The 22,673-nt window shown below is 37.8% G+C and overlaps 1 protein-coding gene across 2 annotated transcripts; it reads right to left on the bottom strand.

The window, feature by feature from the left end:
* Window positions 1-387: 387 nt before the first annotated feature.
* On the bottom strand, window positions 388-20,362 carry LOC100931139 (homeobox protein MSX-2-like). Of its 2 annotated transcripts, XM_023501125.2 has the most exons (6): window positions 20,183-20,362; window positions 19,621-19,766; window positions 13,263-13,389; window positions 11,809-11,904; window positions 10,130-10,225; window positions 388-1,661 (listed from the first exon to the last, which is right to left on the bottom strand). In XM_023501125.2, exons 2-6 carry the CDS (start codon window positions 19,651-19,653, stop codon window positions 1,240-1,242), a joined length of 774 nt encoding a protein of 257 aa, XP_023356893.1. In that variant the 5' UTR covers window positions 19,654-19,766; window positions 20,183-20,362; the 3' UTR covers window positions 388-1,239. The 2 variants fall into 2 exon arrangements, with proteins under 2 accessions (XP_023356893.1, XP_031819191.1); XM_031963331.1 differs by lacking the exons at window positions 19,621-19,766; window positions 20,183-20,362 and adding an exon at window positions 12,096-12,280 and having other exon boundaries at window positions 13,263-13,348.
* Window positions 20,363-22,673: the final 2,311 nt, after the last annotated feature.

Genomic DNA, 22,673 nt, shown 5'->3' with positions numbered 1-22,673 from the left:
TATCTTCTGGGATGGAGGAAAAACTTTCTCAAGCTTTTAACACCAAGTTAATGAGGCCTTCCTGCTGGTCTGTTGCACTGGGAAGCAGGATCATAGAGCCTCATCATTAACCTGTACCAGGGCTTGCTTGCCTGGGTGTCATCTACACTGGATTGTTCTCCCTTTTTACCCAAGTGAGTTAGATTTTTTTCCTGCTGATCATTTTTTTTTGGGGAAGCAAGAAAATTCATTCCTTTCTTTTGTAGGTCCTGCTATTCTGGAATTCATTTTGGGGCATTATTTTACAGTTGTCTGGAGAGTTCAGGCAAATTCCTGCCTTACTTACTCTGCCATTTTGGATCTGTGAATATCTACAGCATTAAAAAAAATTCAACTCAGAATATTTTATTGATTGATTTGTACAAAATAGAAAATTTTTATTATAATTTATTTGAGACCATTGTACAAAATTATGTACAGTCTTTTCATAAATGCTCTTTAATTCTGATATACACATTATTTTTTAAAAATACATCTTTTAAATATCTATAAGAGGCACTGTCAAGTAATTCCTGGCTTCAGAAACAGCTCATATCAATCAGATAAAAAAAAAAAAAGAAAATCAAAAGGCGTGGTACTTACAAAAGTCAGTGCTATGGATGCTTTACTGTGGAGAGTGGTAGAGATCTGAATCCTAAATCCCAAGACATTTACACTGAAAAGCAAAACTATGATGACTTCCATGGGCTGCTACCAGGGACCTGCTTTCCTTTATATTTATCAGGAAGGGGTCCTTATCTATCTGGGTTTTGACTATATTCACTCTGGACTACTAGCTTACTTGGTACCTTGGTTCTATATTTAGATAGCTTCAGAGGCTGGGGTAAAAAAAAGAAAAACCCAAATCCCAAGTATAATTTCATAAACTCTTCTGAATAAGTTGGGACTCCTCTTCTGGGAACCTAGAACCTTGGATCTAGAGTTTCTCTGCTCACTCTCCCCAATTTCTGAATAGAATGGCACACATTCCTAGATAGGATTAGACTTATACCGGCCAGCTGGAGTTTCAATCTCAAGCAGTTCACACGTGGAATTTTTGCCCACTATGGGATCTCTCTCCCCATCATAGAGCAAGCTGTACTGTGTGGCCCACGTTTCTAGCTCCTTTTCAGGTACCTGGATTGCAGGTTTAAGCCTAGGGCTTATGAAGGAATCCACGCTTTTTGAGTCTTTGGTGTTATATTAGCAGACTAGTATCCTCTAAGACAGATAAAACATGTTATAACTGACTGGGGTCGTAAAAAGCTTGGGCATTAGCTGCGTGGTACCTGGAGGAAAGGTGCTGGGGGTCCCACACAGAGCAGGTGGAGCCTGTAGGTGGGTCACCAATGGTAAAGGCAGGGCAAGAGAACGTAAAAGGGGTTTGGCTGCTAACTTCAGTTTCTCTACCTCAGTTTCCTGCAGTCTCTTGGCTTTGGCTCTTCGATTCTGAAACCAAACCTTGACCCGTCTCTCCGTGAGGCTCAGAGAGGTGCAGAACTCTGCTCGCTCAGCAGCTGACAGGTACTGTTTCTGTTGGAATTTCTTTTCCAAGGCCAGCCTTTGTGATGTTGTAAAGGGCGTCCAAGGTTTTCCAATGTTCTTGTGTTTTCTGAGGGTGCGCCGTTGGGGACTGGGGGGCCCTGTGGGAGAGAGAGACAAACACAAACTATTTGGAATTCAATGACTTGGCCTTTAGGCCTTGCAGATTCTGGGTGATGTGATCCAATAACAATGTTATTTTCGTGTTTCACTGTTACTTAACTGATGTACCTGTTGCTGGAAGAGTTGATGCAGGTACAATACAATTAGTGTAAAAAGAGCTGGCAAGATAGCAGAGCTGCCAAGGGGGAGGGATGAGAGAGAGAGAGAGAGAGAGAGAGAGAGAGAGAGAGAGAGGGGAGGGAGAAAGGGATAGAGACAGAGGCAGAGAGATAGGCAGAGACAGAATGAGAGAGAGACAGAGACGAAGACAGATAGATATACACACAGAGAAAGATTCAGAGAGGCAGAGAGAAAAGGAGGGAGGGATGGAGAAAGGGACAGAGACAGAGAGACACCAAGAGATAGGAAGAGACAGAATGAGAGAGAGAGAAAGAAAGAAAGAAACAGAAGCAGAGAGAAACAGACATAGAGACACATACATACATACACAGAGTGAAAGAGGAGGGAGAAAGAAAAAAGAGAGAGAATGAGAAAAAGAGGGAAAGGAGAGAGAGAAATCTAGTCACAACTTAGATGTTGAATATAACATAATATGATTCCTTTTGCAATTAGCTTTTTTTCTTGAACAAAAGTTTGCAATATTTGATTCAACAGCTGACAAACCTAATCTTTCCTTTGGTTCCACATCAAATTAATAACAACAACAAATAACTGTACAAATGCCTTACAGATTTTATCTCAAAACACTGTGGTAGTTGCTGTTATTTTTCTTCTTTTACCATTGAGGAAACAGAGGCCAGCAGAGATTAAATGATTTACCAAGAATCACAGTGCTTGTCAGTGTCTGAGGTGGAATTTGAACTCAGGCTTGCTGACTGCTTGCCCACTATTCTTTCTACTGCACCACCAGCTATATTTTAATTTATATAAGAATACAGTAAAAATACTCATTCATATATAGGTAAAATGGAAAAATTGTAGGAGAATTTAATAAGTTCTCTTGTTGAGAGATGAAAATTTATTTTGTTTTTATTCCTGAAACCAATCAATGAAACGAATTGTCAGTTACTATATAAAAGTATATATATATATATATATATATACGCTTATACTTAAAGGTATATACATACATACATATATATATATATATATATATATATATATATATATGATTTATTTTTCCATTGTCTAATGACGATAGTGTAAATCCACTTGTATATATTGCTTAGCTTTTCTGGCATGGTGCTGATAGACTGTCCAGGTTTCATAGCCACACAACAATGAAATCAGCTCAATGGCTCTGTGGACCTTCAGTTTGATAGGCAGCCCAATACCTCTTCTCCCACACTTTCTTTCAAAGCTTCTCAAACTCTAAGCTGGCTCTGGCAATGCAGGCATTAAGCTTTCTGTCTATGTGTGCATCCTTAGAAAACACACCGCCAAGTATTTAAACTTAAACACAGCATTTCTTCATTTTCTTTAATTGATGGTCCACATTAGGATGATGTGGTGCTGGCTGGTGGAGGACTTCTGTTTTCTTGGTGGTTTTTAGACCAAAATTATATAACAAGCAGCAGAGACTTGATCCACATTTTATTGCATCTCGGTCTCAGAGGCTGGACTGAGTGGACTGAGTGCACAATCATCTGTGAACAAAAAGTCACCTGCCAATTCTTCCTCTGCTTTAGTCTTAGCTTGTAGCCTATCAGTGTGATAGATCTTGAAGATAAAAATACTAGAATGGTTTTGCCATTTTCTTGTCTAGTTCACTTTTTAGATGAAGAAACTGAGGCAAACAACATTAAATGATTTTTCCAGGGTTACTTAGCTAGTATATGTTTGAAAACCAGAACCTTACAATATGTAGTTTATTAAAAACACATTAAAAATGAGAGACAGGGAATAAGGGGAAAAAGTCAAATAAAAAGTGCTAACAAAATAAAACATACTTGGAAGCAAGAAATGGAAATTTATTGTTACATATTTTGAGTTCCCCCTGATGTTTTGTTGGGCATGTGACAATTTTTTTTCTTTTTCTGTCTTTTTTTCTATTTAGTTTTTTCTCATTTTTTGTTTTAAATTAAAAAATAAAAAAGAGTTTTCTGAAAAAAGAATTTACACATAATATACTTTTAAGTATAATCTACATTATTAACATTTTTCGCCATCATTTTTTAAAGTCTAGGTGATTAAAAAACCAAACAATGAAATCCTGGTTTGTTAAAAAAAAAAGGGGGGGGGGAGGTCCTTAGACAACATTGCTATAGATTTGGTCTTCGATGGTCAGATCAGGAGGTGATAGCCCCACTTTCATTCTGGACTTCAAAGAATATACGAGAGAGGTGTTTGCCTGCCTCCTGATATCAGGCCACCTGAGGGGGAAGTGTGGATGGGAAAAGGTCCTGATAAAAAAATCTTTTTTTCCCCCTCACCTAACTTTGCTATTCTGGCCCCCTGGGGGCTTCATTCATGGCCTAGATGTTAAGATCAAATAGAAAGGATCTAGCTCTTCTGACCCATCTGGGCTTCATCAAGAGAGAGGGCACTGAGCCTAACAGGAAAAAAGGAAAGGGATTTTTCTCTCCAACTAAGACACTCACTCATTTCTCTCCCCACAGAGAAATTGATATTAAATCCAGTCCACAAATTGCAGAATGAAATAACCTGTAATATCTGTAGGAACTACTTCTCCCAACCAGTCACCAAGACTGTGGCAAAACTTTTGCCAAGATATTTCTCCAGGAACTCAGAAGTGGGAGATATACCTTTCTCTTGTCCTGAATACAGCCAAGTCTCCCAAATGGGAGAATTCTCAGGACTCAATTTATGCCTCAAAAAACTGACTGACATTGGCAATCAGCTCAGCTCCTAAGTGCACAGTCACGAAGCTAGGTCTCTGTTTCATTCACCAGATTATCTAGCTCTTCTGTGAGGAGGACTGAAATACTCTGTGTGCCATTCCCAAGCAGCATGAGTCTTACTTCCTCCTATACAAGTGGTTGCTCATAATCAATTATAGTAATTATAGATTATAATCTATATTATCTAATAATATAAATTAATTATAGTAATATGGATATAATAGAGTAATATGGATCAATGGAAAGAATCAAGACACCACGAGTCTTTTACTAATCCAGACAACCTTTCCTACAAAACACTGATCCATCACTTTTCCCTGTCCTTGAACATTTGGTCCCTTCCCTTGAAGCACCCTTGGTGACATAGCAGTCTCCCTTCAAAATTATCTATTGTGAATGCTCTAAGAGTTTTGATCTGTAGCCTGATTTAGATAATTCTGATTAAGAATATATGAAAACCTCATAGATTTGGCTTAGAGATAAGTGATTCATGAAGAAGGGGGCTGGATCCTCCCCTAAGAATCAAATTGGAGGAAATTGGGATTGAGGGAGTTACAGTGACACTATCTTGTGATTCAATTCTAGATCTAGGTTCATTTCCTTTAAATTCACTTGTGGATCCAATCCAATTTCTGTTTTTTGAGAAAATCGTATTCAGGTATGGGAACTGGGAAAAAAACTTTATTGTGTTGTTTGAATCTAGCTCTGCATGGCTAGGAAGCTGGATCACCCCTAACTGTTGCTTAGACCTAGGTTTTGCTGTCCAAAAACCCAGTCAGATTCAAAGACTGATGCAAGAAGTTTTCTCATAATTATTCAATTGAAGCAATCTGTCTCTTATCAAAAAAGTAGCCCCCACACTGGTCAATGAGTTATTGTTTCCCTGTTTGATTGAATATAAACACTTGGAGGTGTAACAGGAAAGATCAGTAATCAATGTCTTAGATGATTAATAAAGCAAAATTAAGTACCTATTAGCTACAAGAATAAGATTTATTGTCCTGTGTAACTGAAGCTAAGTGTAGTCTCAGGTGAATACCTTTGTTAACATTAGAAGTATGATTAAATCATTATAAGTTTTGTATTGTGTGTAGAACCATTTTTATATTAAAATGAGCTTTATGATATATGATATAAAATGAAAAAAAAGAGGTGCTCTGAGCTTATGATGGAAAATGGCTCTGATTGAGCCAAAAGTCTATGTCAATAAAAAGGTCCTGACTATTTATGACATAATTTACCTATTTATACCATAAATGAATCAAGCAAACTATCAATACCTGTTGGTCTAGTAGGTTGGGGGTCTCAGACTGTATGATGCAAAACACCTTAGTTTTTCTTAATAAAAGTTGTGGTTTCTTTACTCAGAAAGGGATCCCACTTTCTTTTTTTTAGGAGGAATGGGACAATTCTTTTTGTGATTTCAGGGAATTGTATGTGTTCTCTCTCCTGGCTTCTTTTTTCCAGCTCTTAAAACTCACTCATCCCTTTCCCAACTTATTTTTCCTCCAATTAAAAATTAGATTTCCCTAATTTTTTGTCCGGTTTTGTAACCTGCTATTTGTTTTCTTTCAATTAATTGGTCTTGTTTTTGTTTTTAATGCACCAAAAAAAAAAATCAGTCTCCTCCCATATTTGGGATTCAATGCCAAGCTGAGGAGGTCTGGTCCCTATTTGTTATATAATTGGCATACATTGTTCAATAAATAAATATGCTCAGAAGTTCAAACGTTTCCCCTATCTCATTTCAGATTCTACGTATCACAGTTACAACAAAAATCCCATCCTCTACCTAATTCCTCTTAATTCTAGAGCCTTTCCACTTTTAGTGAATTTCAGTTTCTCCTGTGTATTACTTGGCTGTATGTAGTTGTATCCTTATTTTCTCTCCTATTAGGTGATGAGCTAGGGAATGGATTTGCCTCTTTTTGGTATCCCAGGGCTTCAGATAATACCAGGCACATAATGAGTCATCAATGTATTTTCTGCTAATTGGCTATTTCATTTCAAGTACATCATCACTCAATTTTCTGAATTCAAATCTAGCCTCAAATACTTAGTAGCTGTGTGATCCTGGGCAAGTCACTTAACCATATTTGTCTTGATTCATCTGTAAAATGATCTGGAGACGGAAATGGCAAGCCACTACAGAAAGCAGAAATAAAAAACTTGGCACAAACATCATGAAATAAAAGATTGATGCAATTCAAGGACGACCATCACTATTAAGTAACATCATCTCCTTGTATCCTACTCACTCTCAATGTCCATTTAATTATTAAATTCCATTAATTATTAAATTATATTATATGTATTAAATTCTACCATTAATTATTAAAACCCCTTTCTATGCTCTCCCAACTCTATTTCATATTTACCATTCCCACTATCTATTTTTTGCCATTATTTTGTCTGTAATAAACCTGCCTTTTGCCAAAGACAATGGCCATTGTGAAGTCTTCATATGACCAGATCCCAACATTTGGTGTCCACCTCAGCCACATCAATTTTCTTTGTAGAATTCCTAACTCAATTTTGAGAATTTATTAAGAAAACATTCTTAAAGTCTGAATTTCTATACTAGAAACATTTCTAAGCCCATTATATATTTATGTACACCCCTTGGGGTTTACCACCTAGATTTCTTTCTTAAGAACAAAGCCTTAAATAAAACCACTCTGATTTTCATTGATTGGCCACCAGTAGGTCCTAGGCCAAGCCCCATTTGGTCACTGTTTGAGTCCTGATCGACTTAGATGGAATGTAAATAGCAATTATTTATGCTTTGATTAGAAACCCAGGATCTTCCCCTCCCTGATTTATTTATTTAAAATTTTTTTCTTTTTGTTTTTGGACTAAGTAAAAGAGGAGATTTTTGGTCTCAGTTGCTACCTAGCCTTAGTTATTGAATGGGTTTAACCTCAATAAGACTGGGACCTGTTGAAGATCTTATTTTAAAAAGGCCAAGGTCTCTCATTGTATCCAGTGCCATCTCCAGTTCTTCTGATTTATATCTAGCCAATGGACCCAGATGGCTCTGGAGGGGAAAATGAAGCAGGTGAACTCACACAGGCTTCTAAAATTTATCTCCAATTCACTTGCATGTCAAGACATCACCTCTCTGATTTCATGGCCCTCTTCAAGAATGAAGGACAAATAACAACAACCAATTTCTTAGAGAAAACAGTCTAATCCTGTTGTTTTCTTAAAGTTATAATTTTAATTAGAAAACTTTTACATCTATGTTTCAATACTTTTTCTAATTCTCCCTTTAGGAGGATACTGTCCTTATATTTTAATTTAACAACAAATATAGAAAAAAATTATAAGATTTTTCATTGTTTGTTGTAGTTGGTTGGTCATGTCTGACTTTTTCCAAACCAGTGGGGTTTTCTTGAAAAAGATCCTGGAGTAGTTTGCCATTTCTTTATCCAAAACAGGATTAAGTTTCTTTGTGTCCAGGGTCACACATGTGTCTAAGATCAGATTTGAACTCAGGAAAATGAGGGTTCCTAGTTCCATGCTGACCATTACATTCATGTAATCATCTAGCTATCCCCTAAGATTTTTTATATTTGCAAGAGTATCAATACATTAACCAATAGATTTAGTATTGTACTTATAAAACTTCTATTGCTCATTTTGCTTGATTACAGTAACTTGCTATGAAAGGAAAAGAAGGGGCATAGTTATAAAAATGTCGCGACTCATCCCCTCCAGGGCACAGACTGACCTGACATATACACAGTAGAGGGACAAACTCCCTCATCACTGTTTGATTCCAGACAAGAGTCTTATCAGACAGCCAGTCATGTAGTCAACAGCTTATCAAAAGTCAGATTCAGGATTAACCAGGTGGGGAAATTTCCTGTTCAGAAAGGAAAAGCACAATGTGGAAAGTGAGTCAAGAGGCTCTTTACTTCCAGGGGTCCTCAAACTATGGCCCATGGGCCAGATGTGGCAGCTGAAGACAATTATCCCCCTCACCCAGGCTATGAAGTTTCTTTATTTAAAGGCCCACAAAACAAAATTTTGTTTTTACTATAGTCTGGCCCTCCAACAGTCTGAGGGACAATGAACTGGCCCCCTATTTAAAAAGTTTGAGGACCCCATCCCCATAACTTTTCCCAGGGAAAGACATCTTTCTATAGAAGTTCTCATCAAGTTTGATGTTCTGTGCAAAAGTCTTTCCACATTGATTACAATAAAAAAAATTCTCTCCGATGTGAATTCTGATATTGAGGAAGACTAGATTTCTTTTTGAAAATCTTCCCACATTGATTACTTTAATAAGGTTTTCTTGCAGATTTGAATTATGACTGAAGGGCTTCTTACCTTTATTTGCTTTGTAAACCATTTCTCCAATACAAGTTTACTGATGTCTAATGATGTCTGAAGTCAAACTAATGGCCATTTCCTGTTGAATACCTTGATATAATTATACTTGGGGAGACTAAGCCTGAATAATACCAATCTTCTCATTAACACATTCACTATCTTCACTGGCCTGAAAAGAGTCATTCTCTGAGGTCATTTTTTTAAACTGGAATGGGACAGAATATTGTCTGAAACCCTTTACATCTTTATCAAACACAGTAATTATTTTGATTTTTCTCTGACTTGATATTTGAGTCACAGATTTTTCTTATATTGAAGTTATATTGAAGTCACTTTGGTTTCTTTCATAACATTCTTCCATAGTAATTTCATACATTGCACACTTAGTCTTTGCATTGTAAGGGAACAAACATAAAATAAGACCCATAAACATAGAAATAGATTTCCTCCATTGAAAAAACCTAAACTGACTTATACTCTATCTCAAGTCAAAAAGAAGAATTTTAGAACTTAATGGGCAGAATTGATCAATTGAAATTACCATGAACTCACATCTATTGGTTGATGTAATTTTTGAAGAATTTCACAACATGTAAATATTCACAACACGTCCATGATAATGATAGGATTCCCACTACATTTAGCAAATAAAGCCATTATAATATCTTTGTAGAGACACTATACCTCAAACCTGAGACCAAACAGTTCTTTCTCCAGCACTAAATGGCCTTATTCTTATTTCACTTACAATCTTTCATTATTGATTATTCTTTTAATGTGTTGTGCTCAAGTAAGATTTCTGCTTTTCTATATGGACCAGTTCTGATGCATTACCAGTTGGTCATCTTTTGTAAATTTCCTATGCTTTGATGAAAAATAGGTTTAAACTTTTATTTGTCATGTATTAGTTTTTGCTCTTATGTTCAACTTTTCTTATATTTTATTCACATTCATTGGTGCACACATATTAAAAACTGATATTATTCCATTGTCTACCATATTTTTGACCATAATGCATTTTTCTTGTTGAACCATTTTCAACAAACTTAGTTTTTATGATTAAGATAATAACATATCTGCCAACTTTATTTTTTTTTATATTCACCAGAAGCTTAAGATTCTATTATGGCCCATTCTTGGATCATCTTGCTCAAAAGCATTTAAAAATACAGATCTTTCTACCACTTTACCTATAACCCAGATGTTTTCTGTGATAACAGCCCTCATATACTTGCTTTCTCACTCACCTGGACAGGAAGTTCTTGGGGCTTTTTGATCCAAGATCGGTGATGTTTTGTTATCTTCAAAATGGGAAAGCAAATCTTCTCTGAGAACTGGGATTCCTTGGCATGAGGAAAAAGGAACAGATGAGCATAGAGAGAAAAGTAAGACTTTATTTCTCTTCAGGGAAAGGGGATGTGCAAGCAAGGAACACAGGATGGTTCCCTGGAACCACAAGAATGTTGACATGGTGTTTATTATTGGAAGTTGGGAAGTTAGTAGGAAATCATGCAGCCAATTTGGAGCTAGAAAATTCTGTCTTGGTCTCCTTCATAGAAAGATGGTCATATATCTTTCCTTTTTTGTTTTTAAAATCCTCTGCAGTTCCCTTTTTCAATTAAAATAGTCCTCAGAAAAGTTACAAATCATCTCCAAATGTCTAAGTCAATGGTCTTTTCATCCTTCTTGACCTATCTGCCATCTTTAATACTGTCAGTCACATCTTTTTTTCCCCTACATGTTGTCTTCTCTCACCCACTGTCTCCTGATTCTTTTCCTCCCATGTCCAATATTTCAATCAGCCCTCCTATCTTTTTCCTTGATTATTGCTATCAGGTGGCCATCTTCCCAAGCCTTACAATCCAGGAATCACCTCTCATTATCTGTCACACACTCACAACTCCTCTTTCAATCGTTTGTAAAGTCCTATTGATTCTACTTTTCCTAATAATTAATAATAATAATGGCTTTTTATTTTCAAAATGTACACAAAGATAGTTTTCAACACTCACTATTGCAAAACCTTGTGTTCCAAATTTTTCTCCCTCCCTTCCTTTTATCCCCATCCCCTAGATAGCAGGTAAATTCATTACAAGTTAAAGATGCAATTCTTCTAAACAGATATCCACATTTATCATGCTGCAGAAGAAAAATCAGAATTGATTCTGCTTTTCTACTCTCATTACTTTCTTGGTTCACACTCATATAGCCTCAAACCTGTGGTAACCTCAAAATTGAGGTATTGCCTCAAACCAACAATCAAGACATTGCTGGTTGCTCTCACTACCTCAGTTCTCTCTTTAGTTTGCTCAATCCTCCATGCAACACCAAATTCACTTTCCTAAATAAAGTCCACTTTTGACCAGGTCATCCCTCACTCAACAAGATCCAGTGGTTTTCTACCACCAGGATTGAGCACAAAATGCTCTGGTTGGTAAAACCCTTCATCTTCTTTCCCTCCCTTTCTTTGGTTGCTCCTCATGCCTAAAAAACTAACCATGACTTCCTTGAAGTGACACCTAAAGACTCATCCTTTTTAATAATCCTTTCCCAGTTTTTTCTCTTCATTCCTTTCCCTTCTTTATGAGCTCTAATTTATCCTGGATACAGCAGATCTCTACACAATTGTTTTCCAGCTTTCTTACCCATTAGATTGTGGACTCCCTGAATATAGGGATTGTCCCTCACTTTTCTTTGTAACTACAGCATTTAATATCGTATCTGGCACACAGTAGGTATTTAATAAATATTTGTTGGCTTGAAAAAATATGGGACAACTGAGGCTCATCTTGTTCAAAAGTGTTTAAAAAAGAACTCCTCCCTCCCCCCTCTTTTTTGCTTGCATGCAGATCTTCTTAGCACCTTTCGCTACAACCCTGGTGTTTTCTGTGATAACAGCCCTCATACCTGCTCTCTTCTCACTCACCTGGACAGGAATTTCTTTGGACTTTTTGATCCAAGATTGGTGATGTTTTCTTATCTTCAAAATGAGAAAGCAAATCTTCTCTGAGAACTGGGATCCCTTGGTGAGGAAAAAGGAAGAGATGAGGACAGAAAGAAAAGTAAGACTTTATTAAGGGGATGTGTAAGCAACAATGACAGGTTGTTGTCTGTCCTTTGTTTTTGAACAGGACCAAGATATCAGGAGGGTGACACCATGACATACAAGTGAATTGGAGTTGAGGGAGGGTTGTGCAAGGTCACCTGCCTCACCTTCCCTTCCAGGGCCATTTAGATCCAGTGGCAAGGGTTCTTGTACCCCCTTAAGGATGGTTGACATGGTATTTATTGTTGGAAGTTTGGGGATTAGTAGGAAATCATGCAGCCAATTTGGAGCTAGAAAATTCTGTCTTGGTCTCCTTCATAGGAAGATGGTCCTATTCCACAGCTTCCATTATCTAGAAAACAGAGTCAGCTGGTAGTTCAAGGATGAAAACCCCAAGTCTGGATTCAGGAAGATCTGAGTTCAATTCCAGCTTCAGACACTTAATAATTGTACTTAACTTAATCTCTATTTGCCTTGGTTTCCTCAACTGTAACATGGTAATAATAATAATAGCACCAAACTTGAAGGGAATTGTGAAGCCCAGTAGGATAATCTTTATAAAGTGCTTAGCACAGTGCCTGGCACATAGTGGGTGTACGTAAATGTATTTTTTTCTTTTTAAATAATATTTTATTTTTTCCAATTAAATGCAAAGATAGTTTTCAACATTTTTATAAGATTTTGAGTTCCAATTTTTTTCTCTTTCTTCCTATTTGTTTCTCTCCCCAAAACCACAAGCAATCTGATATAGGTTATACATGGGTGTACATAAATTTATATTTCCCATCAACTGCCTTGGAATTTAGGAGAAGAGTAAAACAAAGGTAAACTTCCTGGACAGGGCAGGATTGAGTAAAGAGCCACAAATTTATACTTGTTAACAAAATGAAATTTTTAAAGACTAGATTTGTCCTAAAGAGGGAGCTGTTACCTTGTTGGGTAGGCAGTTCCCTTCATTGCCCTTCTTCAAGGAAAAGTTGCATGCTCACTTTTTGGAGATTTTGCAGGCAAAATTCACCTCTAAGAAGGGGCTAGACTAGATAACCTCTGAGAATCAGTTCCAAGTCTAAAATTTTATAATACTTATTTTTTTGGACCAAGAAGCCACAAAAATTAGGAAAGATAGAGTTTCAGGAGCAACTAAGGAAAGTCCCAACTTCCTATCACAAAATGCAAAGACCTTTCCCATATTGGGAAAACCAGGGAGCGGGGGGGAACTTTGGAGAGACTAGTGTTTTTGTTTTTCTAATAATTGATAAATGCTCAAACTCTATACACTAGGGAAGTAAGGCACTCCTTTGATGACAGACTGAGTTCTCAGGAAAAGTTCTTACCCACAGAGAGCAGGTTCTGGGAGTTTTCCAGCATGACTTCCTTGTAGAGCTTTTTCTGAGAATTGTCCAAGAGGCTCCATTCCTCCTGGGTGAAGTCCACAGCCACATCCTTGAATGTCAGTGACTCCTAACCATGAAAATTTAAAACACATACAACTGAAATCCTTTTTAATCCAACAATTCTGGAGAGCAATTTGGAACTATGCCCAAAGGGCTATCAAACTGTGCATACCCTTTGATTCAGCAGTGTTTCAACTAGGCTTATATCCCAAAGAGATCCTAAAGAAGGGAAAGGGACTGGTATGTGCAAAAATGTTTGTGGCAGCCCTTTTTGTACTGCAAACTGAGTGGATGCCCAGCAGTTGGAGAATGGCTGAATAATTTATGTTATATGAAGGTAATGGAATAGTATTGTTCTATAAGAAATAATCAGGAGGATGATTTCAGAGCGGCTTGGAGAAACTTACATGAACTGATGCTGAGTGAAGTAAGCAGAGCCAGAAGATCCTTATACACAGCAACAACAAGATTATATGATGATCAATTCTAATGGACTTGGCTCTCTTCAACAATGAGATGATTCAAACCAATTCTAATGATCTTGTGATGGAGAGAGCCAGAGAGAGGACTGTGGATCAAAGCATAGTATTTTCATCTTTTTTTTTGTTGCTGTTTGATTGTTTTTTTTTTCCTTTCTATTTCTTCCTCCCTTTTTGATCTGATTTTTCTTGTGCAATCTGATAAATGTGGAAATATGTTTAGAAGAATTGCACGTAGGGAGTAGGGGAAAGGAGGGAGAGAAATTTGAAATACAAGGTTTTCCAAAGGTGACTACTGAAGACTATCTTTGCATGTATTTTGAAAATAAAAAGCTATTATTTAAAAAAAAGAAGCAGCAAGATTAACCAGCTGTGAAAATGCCTTGATACTTCTCATCTCTTTTTCCAACTCGCTACATATAGAACATGTTTGGATAATGTGTTCTTATTTGATACACTCATTTCATTATCTGCCATTTCCATTAGTGTTATAATTTGCTTTTGCAGAGGCTCTATTATTTAGGTTGTTGGTTATGTGTTATGTTGGTTAATGTGTATGAGGTTCATTAAGCATGGGTGCATTTGGGATCCCAACTGGTTTTAGCCAGCTTTAGTCCTGGGGCCCCCTTATCAGGAACTTTGTTGTTTAGCTAATTCTCTGACTCACAAAGATATCTTAACAGGATATTTCACCCTTCCCTTCAACCTGACTTTGTGTTTGAATAAATAATTTTGTGATTACAAGCACTACTGCAGACCAAGATAGTACAGATCACCAATTTGACTTCCCTACCAATTCCTTATCTTTATAAACAATGTAGGGTCAACATCTGTGGAAACAGAACATGGTTCTCCCACTATTTATCTTTTTTTTTTTTTTTAATAATAGCTTTTTATTTTCAAAATACAGGCAAAGACAGTTTTTACCATTCACCTTGCAAAAGCTGTATTTCAAATTTTTTACCCTCCCTTTTCCCATTCCCCTCCTCCAGATGGCAAGTAATCCAATATAGATTAAACATGTGCAATTCTTCTAAACATATTTCCACATTTACCATGGGGCACAAGAAAAATCAGATCAAAAAGTGAGGGAAGGAAAGGAAGAAGAAAAAAAGCAATTAAACAACAACAACAAATTCTACCATTTTTTTATGGAAAAGAATTTGGGAGAATCCATTAAAGAAATATGCCATTGACTGGCAGGTTAGAGAGTTTAGCAGATTAATCTATTAGCTATAGTAAGGAGAAAAACACCATTAAAGGGAAGGCATTATGAGGAAGAGATGTGGAATACCTCCTAATGGGTTTAATCCTGAAAAGGGCTTATCCGTCTTATCAGCTTTATTCCTCTACCTTATCACTTTTTGCAAGTAGGAACCCTTAATGAACCTCATATACATTAACCAACATGCCCTAAGTAATAGAATCTCTGCAAAAACAAATTATAGCACACTAAACTTCCCTTGGAGGAGAGGGCTGAGCTCCAAGACCTGGTGCACTACTTGCTCAAAATTTCTCACTCATCTTAGCCGGTTTTTGCCAGCTTGGGCCCCTTTATCAGGACTTTTAATAGTTAGTTAAACTGTTTTTTTTTTTTTTTTTTAACTTAAGGCCCTGATTGGTTGATGGTGAGTTTCTTATCTTATGATTTCTTTTGCAAGCCTAAGCCCCATCTGTGGAAGCAGAATTTGTTAATCTTTTCTCACAGGTTTTAAAAGCAAATGACAAGAGAGGTTGGTTGGAAAAGCAATTGATAAGATAGAGGATTTTGAAAGGAAAAAAAAAAAAAGGTTTTTCTCTCTAAGTCCTACCTCCTCATTCCTTACCGCAAGAATGGGTGAATGAGATAGAGAAAGAAAATATATTCAGTGTAAATCAACACATGCTATGTTCATTTCTTTTTTCTATCTTTTTCTCTCTCATGGTTTTTTCTTTCAACTGATTTTTCTCTTCCAACAAGATTCAGAAAGTAATGTGAATTAAAATTAGATAAATTTTAAAAAAGAAAAAATAAGTTAAAAAAAGAAAATATATTCAGTGAAGATGCTAAAAGGAAGTAGAAATGTCATATCAGAGTGGGAGGGAAACGGGACAGGCAGTTTTAGATGGGCTTTGCTCAGGGTCCATAGGGAGATTTGTGTTTGGAAGGATAAGTGAGAAAGTTTGGGCATGTAGGGATGAAAAGAACATCGCCTGAAAGGGATTAAGAGATTGGAACCTCTTGGGAAAACAGATAAGCAGCATGCTGTCCCTTTCAAAACTCTAGCTAGGGAGCAGCTTGTAACTGCATTATCAGACTTGATAAGTGAAATCATGCAGACCTCGGAAATCATGCCAGGAAAACAAATTCAAGATGAAGGCCCGCATCTTGAAGCAAAAACTGGCACTTAACCCTTTCTTAGGGCATAAAAGAGAAAAAGTTTGTGTGAATTGGGAAAACACCAAAAGGTGACTAAGTTTGACTGAAACATCTAGTTAGAATTTAGGGAATCTCAAACTAAAAGTGAAATATCATCAATTTTAAGATAACTTTTTAAAGTGATGTAGATATTTTGTGTTCTATCTGAATTTTAAGAATTGTCTTGTTTCTTTCCTAATTCAAGAGGGAAACTCATTTGAGGTTTGGAAACCCAAGCTCTCCTCTAAGAACTTTCAGAGCTGCAAAAGTTTTGGGAAAAAAATCTTACTAGTTGTGTCTATGAAAGTCAATAAATACAAAATGATAAGTCATGGGTTCTTTCTGAAATTATAGAACTGAGATTTGGCTTGAACCCAGAAGTTTGTGGAAAATGTTTAAAACAAGCTAAAACTGTAATTACTGGGTATGGAAATGTGGGGATGAGGTGAAAAACTTCTTCTGGATTAGTTTTGCATTTTGAAACAGCTCTTCTAGAGATATGGGGGAAAAAACTCCCTTTTTCTTTTCACAGAATGTGTGTGTATGTGGGGATATCAAAGAACAAAGAAAGGGAATGTCAAAGGTTAGCAAAAGGGAGCAGGCAAGAGTAGCAAACTCAGCCCCCTCTCTGGAACCCCTTTAGATTCCTTTTAATTTACAAACTTGTTAAGTTTCTTAAAAGCATCAGCCTTAGGATCAATATAAATTGTGAATTTTCTGTGATGAATCTCTTCCTATTACAATTATTTGAGATAATCATTATTAACTGGGACATGCTAAAATTGTAAACCTGTTTAACAGTGAAGTATCTATTGGAAATTTAAATCTATATTTAAGCAAAATCTTCCTTAGGTAACTTATTCAATCATTCCTTTGAGCAAGACCAGCCCTGTAAATCAGACTCAACTCTATGCCCCTCTCCACCTTGAAGTAGCCATGAGGGTTTTTTTTTCCTGAGGCAATTTTTCCAGGGTCATATACCTAGGAAGTGTTAAGTGTTGGATTTAGGTCCTCCTAAGTTTAGGGCTGGTATTCTATCCACAGTACCACCTAGCTATCCCTAGTAGCCATGATTTCTGTGGAAGACAGACATCAGTACTTGCTCCCAGAATTCCATCTCCTCAAGACAGAAAGGTGGGGAAGAGGGGATGATAGGTCAGAGCTGAGTATTTACTCAGAACGATACTTAGCTAAGGAATGTGAAACATAATAACTGTTTTTATTTCCCTTCTGTTTGGATCCACTTTATTGAATCTCTTTGTTAAAGTTTTTCCTTCCAGATTACAAGTTTTTAGTTGAAAGAGAAATGTTAAATGAGAATAGTTACTTTTGGGGAAGATCAAAATATAGATGAGCAATGTGAGATGATGTTAAAAGTATGAAGGAAAAAGTAAGGAAGTAGAATCCCTATTAAAACAAAAAGGGGGGAGAAAAGATCAGCAAATTCTGTTTCCTCAGATGCTTATGATTGCAAAAGAAATCACAATATAAGGTCATCAACCTTGATCAGTCAGGGTCTTAAGGAACAGTCTAATTACAAAGTTCCTGATAAAGGGGTCCAGGCCTAAAGTTGGCTAAAACTGGCTAAGATCAATGACAGAACGCAAGCTTCTAGCCACCACACATGCTGAATGAAACTGGGTTAGTCATTATCTTTGAACATGAGATGGATGGCCAAGGAAGGGAAACATATCTAGTGGGAACACAAAAAGGGGGGATATATTAAGATTGTAACCCCCAGGAGTTTGGGCCAATCCAAACCTTTAAAGGAAGTCTAAGAACTAAACTAATAGTATAGGAGCTTGTTCTCCTTTCTGTATCAATATGTGAACTTAGATGGAATTTTCACACCTGCTTCTGCAGGAATATATTAAAAAGTTTAAACTGCTTCACTCGTGCTGCATCTGTTAATTCACCATGCTCTTTTTGGGGTTCAGAAAATTGTTTCTTACAGAGAACTATTGAGTCTGAATGCTGATTGAAGCATGCTATTTTCACTTAAATTTTTTTTCTCCTTTTTTCTATTTTGTTCTGATTCTTTTTTTATAACATGACCAATGAGGAAATATTATTATATATTATATTAGATTGCTGTCGTGGGAGGAAGGAAGGAGAGAGGAAAATTTGGAACTCAAAATTTTATAAAATTGAATATTGAAAACTCTCTATATATTTGGAATAGAATAAAATACTATTAAGTGAAAATACTTTCTCCACTCCAATGTATCTTAAATTTGACTAAAAAATGATTTCCCTATATTACTGATTCAAACATGTGTTTCCCTTACTCAATAAATGCTGTAGCTCCCAAATACCTTCAGGATTAAATATAAAATCTTGCATGTAAAATCCTTTAAGACCTAGAAATCACCTGCTTTTACAGCCTTTTTACATTGTACTTCTCTCTCCTTACCTAACTCTTACAAGTTATCTTTGAGTCCTGATTCAAATCTCAATCCTCTAAAAGAAGCTTTTCTGGGCCCTGAAACTCTCCCTTCCACCTTCCAATCTACAGCCTTTAGTATTTAGTATTCTACTAAATTAGACTGTAAGCTCCTTGAAGGCAAGATTTTTGCTTCCTTTGTATCCATACGAGGTTTGAACGGTGCCTGGCACAGAACAGCCTCTTTCTAAATGCTTACTGACAATCTAAGAAATGGCAAATGTGAGGGATTCAGAAAGACCTGGGAACACGTTTGGACTGAGGCAGAGTAAAGGAATCGGGTGCACCCTTTATGCTCTGACCACAACATTGCAAAGGAAAACAGCTGGGGTAGATATCAAGGCTGGGAGCTGTCCAGACAGGAAGCATGTGGGAAGTGCTTTTCCTTGACCCTCAGTTGTTACAAGGGAGTTTTGAAGAAGGAAACAGAAGGGAGAAGGGGATGTGTGTTAGGACTGCAAAAAGAGAGCAAAGAAATGCCATCTATAATAGAGAGATTAATAAATGAAGGTGTGTTTCTTGGACAATCCATGATAAAGAAGGAAAAACTTAAAATCAAAACTACGAGAGCACTAAGTTGTTTGTTTTTTTTTTTGGGGGGGGTGTTATTGCTAGAGATGGAAAAGAGTTTATGAAAGTTTAAAACAAGAGAGCAGGACAGTGTTGTTACTAGCATATACTATCTCTCTTTTTTTTTGTGTGTGTGCCTTTTTTTTTAATTTAAAGAAATGATAATTAGGGGTAGCTAGGTGATGTAATGGATAGAGCATTAGCCCTAAAGTCAGAAGGACCTGAGTTCAAATTTGACCTTCAACACTTAACACTTCCTAGTTGTGTGATCTTGGGCAAGTCACTTGACCCCAAATGCCTCAGCCAAAAAAAAAATTAAAAAAAAAGATAATTAGGTAAGAGAGGCAGCTCCATGAGCAATCCTCCGTATTTGTGTAAATGTCTACCGTCCTCATTGCCCCCACTCACCTGCCAGGGGGGCCGGTGGGCTCCGGGGGCCATGCCCTCAGGCTGCCTGCCCGGGCCAGGTCTTGGTCCTCTTCAGGCTGAGCAGAGGGAGAAGGATCCCAGAGGGGGAGACATCTTTCCCTTCACTGTCTGAGCAGGGAACTGGCCTATGAGGATTCAGAGGGTGAGGTGAGGTTCCCCAAGGAGTCACCCAACCCCTGGCACTGCCCTCAGGGGAGAAGCAGCACCCAGAAGAAGCACCAACAGGTGAAGTAAAGCTTGGAAACAAAGACAACTGAACTTGAAGATTGCTTTCCACCTTTTCTCCCTTCCGGCCCTCTCCCAGAGTTCTAGGGAAGGCAGGGGGCAGTTCGGGGGTGTTGGATCTCGGGAGGAGGAAATCGATTGATGGCCCTCACCCCGTCCCCACCCTGATTCGTGCGCACGGAGAAAGTCCTAGCTGAACTATGGGTAATGCAGGGCTTGGCGCCCCAGATATTGGGGACGTGCTCGGGAGCCTGAACAAGAAGCGCGGGCAGGTTTGGGAGGGAAGTGTGCTCCGGGGCTCCTGGCGGACACTCACCAGAGGCCCGTCGGGAAGGATAAGGCCCAGGGGAAAAGGCATCCAAAGAAAGCAGGGGAGCTGCCCAGGATCCCGCTCAGACCTCGGGGGGGGGGGGTCCTTCCAGTACACAGCCGTTTGGCTTCCTGGGAAAAAAGGTGACCTCCTCAGACTCTCTGCAAGTCAGTTCTGGGTAACTCCTCCTAGGCCCCAGAGCCCCGCCCCACCCCGCCCCCCGAGGCTCCAGGAACTAGCCTCCAATGGTACCCCACCTCCTCGCAGGCCAAAAGCCCTGCCCCCCATCCCAGGGCAGCTCACCAGCCACCAAACTCCACCCAGAGCTCAAATTCCACCCCTACCAACTGTTCACCCCAGGGAGCTCCACTGCCTGCCTCCTAATCTGGGCTCTGGGGTCAATCATCTGGGCTCTTTCCCCAGTTTTTGGTGCCCTGTCATTTCCTTTGTCTTCATGAGGGTATCAAGCCCCCCTATCTCCCCTGATTCTCCCAGCTATCACCTTTAGACAGAAAGTAGAGCTATATTTTCTACTTTCTTTTTATTTAATGTTTTATTCCTCCCCCCAATTACATACAAAAACAATTGGAACATGCCCTTTCTCAAATTTCGAGTTCCAAATTCTCTCCCTTCCTTGTACCCCACTGCGAAGACAAGCAATTTGACATACATTATACATGTGTAATCCTGCAAAACATATTTCCATGAAACAAAACGCAGACAATTCCCTTTATCCCCAATAATGAAAATAAAGAAAGAGTGTTCTTCCTCTACAAATCTACATTCAGGATCTGTCAATTCTTTCTCTGGAGATGTGTTGTGACCAGCACAGCATAAATGGGCCAGTGGTGGTTGAAAATAAGGAGATGGGGTTGCGGATAATTCAACAGAGCCGTTTATTAAGAGAAATCCTGCTGCTTATAGATCTTAAAATCATGTTATTATGAAATAATCTGTTTATGAAATCTGTTTATTATGAAATAATCTGTGACCAATCCTGATTTCTGTTTACTATGATCTAACTCTCTGAAGTATGTTGTTAGTGTCTAAGGACTCAGTCTTTTGTAAAGTTCACAATGTGCCAGGACCTTATGTTTTCTCATGTTTCCCAGGCTTAAATGCACTTGATTAATCTTAGCAGGAGGGGAACATCCCCGAAGTTTCCAGCTTCCTGGGAGTTCTCTGCATAGATGGATCCCTTTTTTCATCATAAGTCCTTCAAAATTGTCTTGTTGAGAATAGCTAAATTATTCATAGCAGATGATCACACAATATTGCTCTTACACTGAACTATATTCTCCTAATTCATCTCACTTCACTTTGCATGATTTCACGTCCTTGTTTTTCTGAGAGCTTCCTGCTTATCATGACTTCTAGCACAATAGCATTCTATCACAATCATAAACAACAAATTATTCAGCCATTCCCCTATCGATGGAGAGTCCTTTCAATTTTTAATTCTTTGCCATCATTAAAAGAGCCGCTATGAATATTTTTGTGCATATTTTTGTTTTTTATCTCTCTGGGATACAGCATAGTAGTGGTATGGCTGGGTCAAAGGGTATGTGCCATATATCCTTAGGACACAGTTCCAAATTTCTAGAATGGTCGAATCAATATACAACTTCGCCATTAGGGTTTTAATTTTCCAGATCATTTCCAATGTTTGTCATTTTCCTTTTCTATCCTATTAGCCAGTCTGAAAGGTATGTGGTAGTAGCTCAGTTGTTCTAATGTACATTTATCTAATCAATAGTGATTTAGAGCATTTTTTTTGATGACTATAGATAGCTTTGATTACTTTGTCTGAAAACTTCCAGTTCATTTCCTTTGAACATCAGTTGAGGAATGTCTCTTATCTTTTTTTTTTTTAATTATCTCAGTTTTATATATATTTGAGAAATGAGATCATCATCAGAGAAATTTGCTGTAAATTTTTTTCACAATAATGTACTATGTATTTCCCTCTATTTTATATTCTCCTTCTCTTTTTTAAACTTTCACCCTGTCCATTCTCTAGTGTTTTGCTTTTGACTTTTACTTACCTCAATCTATTTTCCCTTCTATTATCCCCTCTTTCTCTTATTCTCATCCCATCCTACTTATGGGTAGGATAAGATAGATTTCTATTCTCACCTGAGTGTGTATATTATTCCCTTTGAGCCAATTCTGATGAGAATAAGGTTGAGGGGGCAATTAGGTGGTGCAGTGGATAGAGCACCAGCCCTGAAGTCAGGAGAGCCTGAGTTCAAATCCATCCTTAGACACTTAAAACTTCCTAGCTGTGTGATCCTGGGCAAGTCACTTAACCCCCATTGCCTTGGGGGGGGGTGGGGAGAGAGAGAGAGAGAGAAAGAGAGAAAGAAAGAGAATGAGAGAGAGAATGAGAGAGAAAGAGAGAGAGAGTGAGAGAATAAGGTTCCTCTCCTTCTATTCCTTCCATTATAAAATTTCTCTTGGGCCTCTTTTATTTCAGAAAATTTACCCCATTCTCTCC

Source organism: Sarcophilus harrisii, chromosome 3 (genome assembly GCF_902635505.1).
Source record: "Sarcophilus harrisii chromosome 3, mSarHar1.11, whole genome shotgun sequence".
NCBI classification, from domain to species: Eukaryota; Metazoa; Chordata; class Mammalia; order Dasyuromorphia; family Dasyuridae; genus Sarcophilus; species Sarcophilus harrisii.
The sequence above is the reverse complement of the archived record's forward strand: the minus strand, read 5'-3'. Positions and strand labels throughout refer to the sequence as shown.

Coding starts and splice junctions, on each gene's coding strand:
- LOC100931139 (XM_023501125.2), bottom strand. CDS start 19,653: ATGGCCCCCGGAGCCCACCGGCCCCCCTGGCAG. Junction 11,905..13,262: donor CCAGAACCTGCTCTCTGTGG/GTAAGAACTTTT, acceptor TTCCTCACCAAG/GGATCCCAGTTCTCAGAGAA. Junction 10,226..11,808: donor CCAAAGAAATTCCTGTCCAG/GTGAGTGAGAAG, acceptor CCTCATGCCAAG/GAATCCCAGTTCTCAGAGAA.